Source organism: Salmo salar, chromosome 14 (genome assembly GCF_965601325.2).
Source record: "Salmo salar chromosome 14, fSalSal1, whole genome shotgun sequence".
NCBI classification, from domain to species: Eukaryota; Metazoa; Chordata; class Actinopteri; order Salmoniformes; family Salmonidae; genus Salmo; species Salmo salar.
Genome location: NC_138304.1, coordinates 89,025,001 through 89,029,047, shown reverse-complemented (window position 1 = coordinate 89,029,047; position 4,047 = coordinate 89,025,001). Strand labels below are relative to the sequence as shown.

The 4,047-nt window shown below is 42.3% G+C and overlaps 1 protein-coding gene across 1 annotated transcript in view; it reads left to right on the top strand.

The window, feature by feature from the left end:
- The first annotated feature begins 742 nt into the window (after positions 1 to 742).
- Positions 743 to 4,047, top strand: part of scrt1a (scratch family zinc finger 1a) — a 4,022-nt gene continuing 717 nt past the window's right edge. The window contains exons 1-2 of the mRNA XM_014142709.3: positions 743 to 1,517; positions 2,546 to 4,047. The exon at positions 2,546 to 4,047 is cut by the window's right edge and continues 717 nt beyond it. Coding sequence (XP_013998184.1) covers positions 1,403 to 1,517; positions 2,546 to 3,285 — 855 coding nt within the window. The 5' untranslated portion in view covers positions 743 to 1,402 and the 3' untranslated portion in view covers positions 3,286 to 4,047. The remainder of the gene's footprint in view (positions 1,518 to 2,545) is intronic.

Below are 4,047 nucleotides of genomic sequence, written 5' to 3'. Positions count from 1 at the left end.
TAGCGTCAGCGTTGGTTTGAAAACATTAAGCGGGCGGGCAGATTTTGTAAAAGTGGTAGAAGATTCAGTCTTTTCTTTTTAAAACATTGAACTCCAAAGCTTATATATATATATTGGGCAAATAAAAATTAATTTACGATAACTTACTGTCCCCTAAGAAAGGAGCCTAAACATGCTCAATGTTTAGTGTTAATGTTTAATGCTCAATGTATTAGTTAGAAAATATAGCACAAATAAAATCATAGAATAATACACAAAAATATCCTATAGCCTACTATTATTATATATCATTATCAGTATATTTCTGGTGTATATACACATGGATTGAATTTGGATCACTGTTACAGTGATATTTGGGTTGTTGACTGGATTCATCCTGACATTAGTGATTTCTTGTTTCTTGTTTTGTATTATTATTCATGTTGTTGTTTGCCATTTCTACCATACTGTTAAGAAACGTAACACAAGCATTTCCCTGCACCCGCTATAACATCTACTGTGTATGTGACCAATAAACTTTGATTTGATTTTGATTTGATTTCCTTGGCATTTACTGTGATGATTTACAAAAAAAGTATAATAGTCATCATCATGATAAAACATGACTATTTGTTATACACGGGAAAAAAAGAGAAATCGTGGACGACTCACCAAATCAATAAATCATCCTAGTCCAATGTTGGTCCCGGGAGATGTTTTTTTTGACGGATTAAATTAGGCACTTCCATCTCCATCTCCCACCTGATCGCAGCCATATAAATCCCAACAGCTGATCAACAGACTTCAGAAAGCCCAAGACCTTCACAGAGTGCAGGACAGAGAAAGAGAGAAAGGGGAGAAAGCCGGAGCTAATGCTAAGACAAAGCGTTTTCATCTATGTGGCTTTTTTGTGATTATTTATACAATGAGTGCCAAATATTGACGTGGGGGCTGTGATATACTCTCTGAAGTTCAAAACGAGCCAAATCCTGGAAGCAGTTACCAGCCTAATTTCTACGGTCAAAGTGTAAGAAGACTGAGGACAGCTGCACGAGGAAGGAAGAGAGAAGAGCGAAAGAACGGATCTCTTGCTGCGGGTGTGCTGTCCAGTGCTGAAGCCTGCCTGCCTGCCTATACAGGCGCGCAGCACTGAAAGGGAGCTATCCAGTGCTGAAGTTGCATTTCTGACCAGCGGAACAAGGCGCTGCCGCACGAAAATCAGCAGCTCAACAAGGAGTAGCAGCGTGAGGATTCGGAAGGGGTCTCACTCAGGCTTTTCCCCCTGTGCTGGCATCTGATCACACACAAATCGGCGAACCGAAGAAGCGATTACGCCCGTATATACAGCCCCTTTTCCTCAGCCCTGCATGAGGAGTGATAGACTTAACCACCGGACGAGTGTTATTTTGTTCAACGTGGAAACATGCCAAGATCTTTTCTGGTCAAAAAGGTTAAGCTCGATGATTTCTCATCTGCTGATCTGGAGAACCATTATGGTAGAGTGAGGTCCGACCTCAGCCTCCGCTTTCATGAAAAAGGTAAACCTGTTATTACCTGTTACTTTTATGTTAATAGGCTACACTGTCTTTTATCTATTTTGTTTGGTCTTATATGTGTATAGCCTATTAAGTGTTGACTGTAGCCTGTGTGCGTGCAGATAGCTTGTTGCACATCGAGCTTCGCTGACCCGCGGTCACATTGTATCCAACACAGTCACATGTTGTATTTCTGTCGACTCTGCACATTTTCCGAGGCAGGGATATTTCAAGTTCTCTACAGCGGAGCACACAAGGTTAAAACCCAATTGAGCTGCATCAACCAACAAGTGTACAACATACAAGTTTGCAATAAACTGTAGATTAGAATACTGAGTTATAATGTATCCCTTTTGGATAATTAGTACAAGCCCACTACCATAGCCACACACGGAGACAGACATACAAAAGGGAGGGAGAGAGAGAGTCTGTCCGTCTTTTAAACGAACGCTTGATCATGTTTTAAGACATTATTTACGCTCTTTAAAACATACAGTGCGCGTATTCGCATACTGGAATAACCAGACTGTATATTGTCCAGAAGTACATTTTATAGATTATTCATGCGTGCTCCTATCTCTTGGTCATGGAGTAACCTATAGCCCTGGATGTAAGTGCAGGCTATGTGTACGTTCAGTGGTGCACATCGACCTATATTCTGAGATCTTTGTCAGAACGGCAAATGCAATAATAGGCTTACTGAAGTGATATTATTCCCCTCCCGCCTTTGTCGTTAAATGGGTTAGCGCACTAATTGAAATAGAGAGATATAGATTTTTTTGGGGGTGGAGTGATGTAGAAAAAGACCTTCAAAAGAAGTCAACGTCTTTCAACCCACCTCTGTGAATGACTGAAATAATAGGCTGCAGAGCTCACGCGCTGTGAGTCACAAATTAAGCCCTACACTTGGCAGAATGGCACTGTTGCATCAATTAACATGAATAAAGCGCCCAGAATCCACCCAATGTCTAATCAGTAGGCCTCATCACGCAAATAATTCAATCCGTTTTCTGTTCTTTTCAACGCTATAGGGTACATCAGTGACTACATGACCCCGTCTGTCTATGACGGTGAAAGTGACAATGGCATTAAAGTCCCCTCTCCCAGCCCCATCTACGATGGCATCCACAGCGACGGCATCCACAGCGACTACGGAGCACCGGACTCGGACCAGCCTGACAGTCCCCAGTCCGAGATTTCCTCCGGTTACATCAACGGAGACACTGCCGTAAGCGAGGGCTATACCGTAGACGCCTTCTTCATCACGGACGGAAGGTCGAGGAGAAAAGCCATCAGCAGCCCCAGGACCATACAGCGTCACACGTGCAACGAGTGCGGAAAAACGTACGCCACGTCCTCCAACTTGAGCCGGCACAAGCAGACCCACCGTAGCCTAGAGAGCAAGATGGCCAAGAAGTGCCCCACCTGTGGGAAGGTGTACGTGTCCATGCCCGCCATGGCCATGCATCTGCTCACCCACGACCTCAAGCACAAGTGTGACATATGTAGCAAGGCCTTCAGTAGACCTTGGCTGCTGCAGGGACACATGCGGTCACACACCGGCGAGAAGCCCTTTGGATGCGCACACTGCGGAAAGGCGTTCGCCGACCGCTCCAACCTCCGCGCTCACATGCAGACGCACTCTGCTTTCAAGCACTACAAGTGTAAGAGATGCGACAAGACCTTTGCTCTAAAGTCCTACCTTAACAAGCACTACGAGTCCGCCTGCTTTAAGGGAGAGTTCTCACCTATGAGCTCCATTGACGACTGACTTGTATAGTAACCATTAACACATAATGAAACTTCTTCCAACGGCATCCCTATATTATTCCCTAGACAACCTGTTCCATGGTGACAGCACAGGTTTCATCCACTACTGCAGCAAACAGCATCACTAAGGAAATGTTGGATTACGCATGTAGCTTGCCCAAACTTTTTTCCATGGGCTATCCACCCTTGATCGTTATAACAACAACAACTTATTCAACTATTATGAGTCGAAATTTTATGTGTTTGCCAAACTCACAGAACATTGAAAATGTCTTAATTTCTCTCAAAGGTCAAACATTTTTTAAGTATTGGGCAATATTGTATTGCTGCCAATGGCCACAAAAGTGTTCAGTAGTGAGGTAAACCTATTTATTAATTCACTTATTTATGTATTTACCTATTACTTTATTTATTTTTACTTACATTTTGTGTAGAATCTTCATTTGCACTTTAATTTAGTATTGTTTTGCAAGCCTTCGTCATGAATATGCCAAAGCATTTGCCACTTTCTAAATATCCTCTTATTTTTGTTCGCCACTTTATAAACATATTGCATGCAAACAACGATCATAATCAAATCTATGCCAATTTTATGAAGTTTAGGATTTTCGCCAAAATCTAGATGTAATCTGTCGGTAATATTTCTCGGGAGTCTCACCATAAAGAACTATAGAGCAATAATGCATGGTCTTTGTAAAACATAAATGAGTAATAACTATGACATTTTCAACACACATCATCCTTTTATCCAGTACTCTAGTAG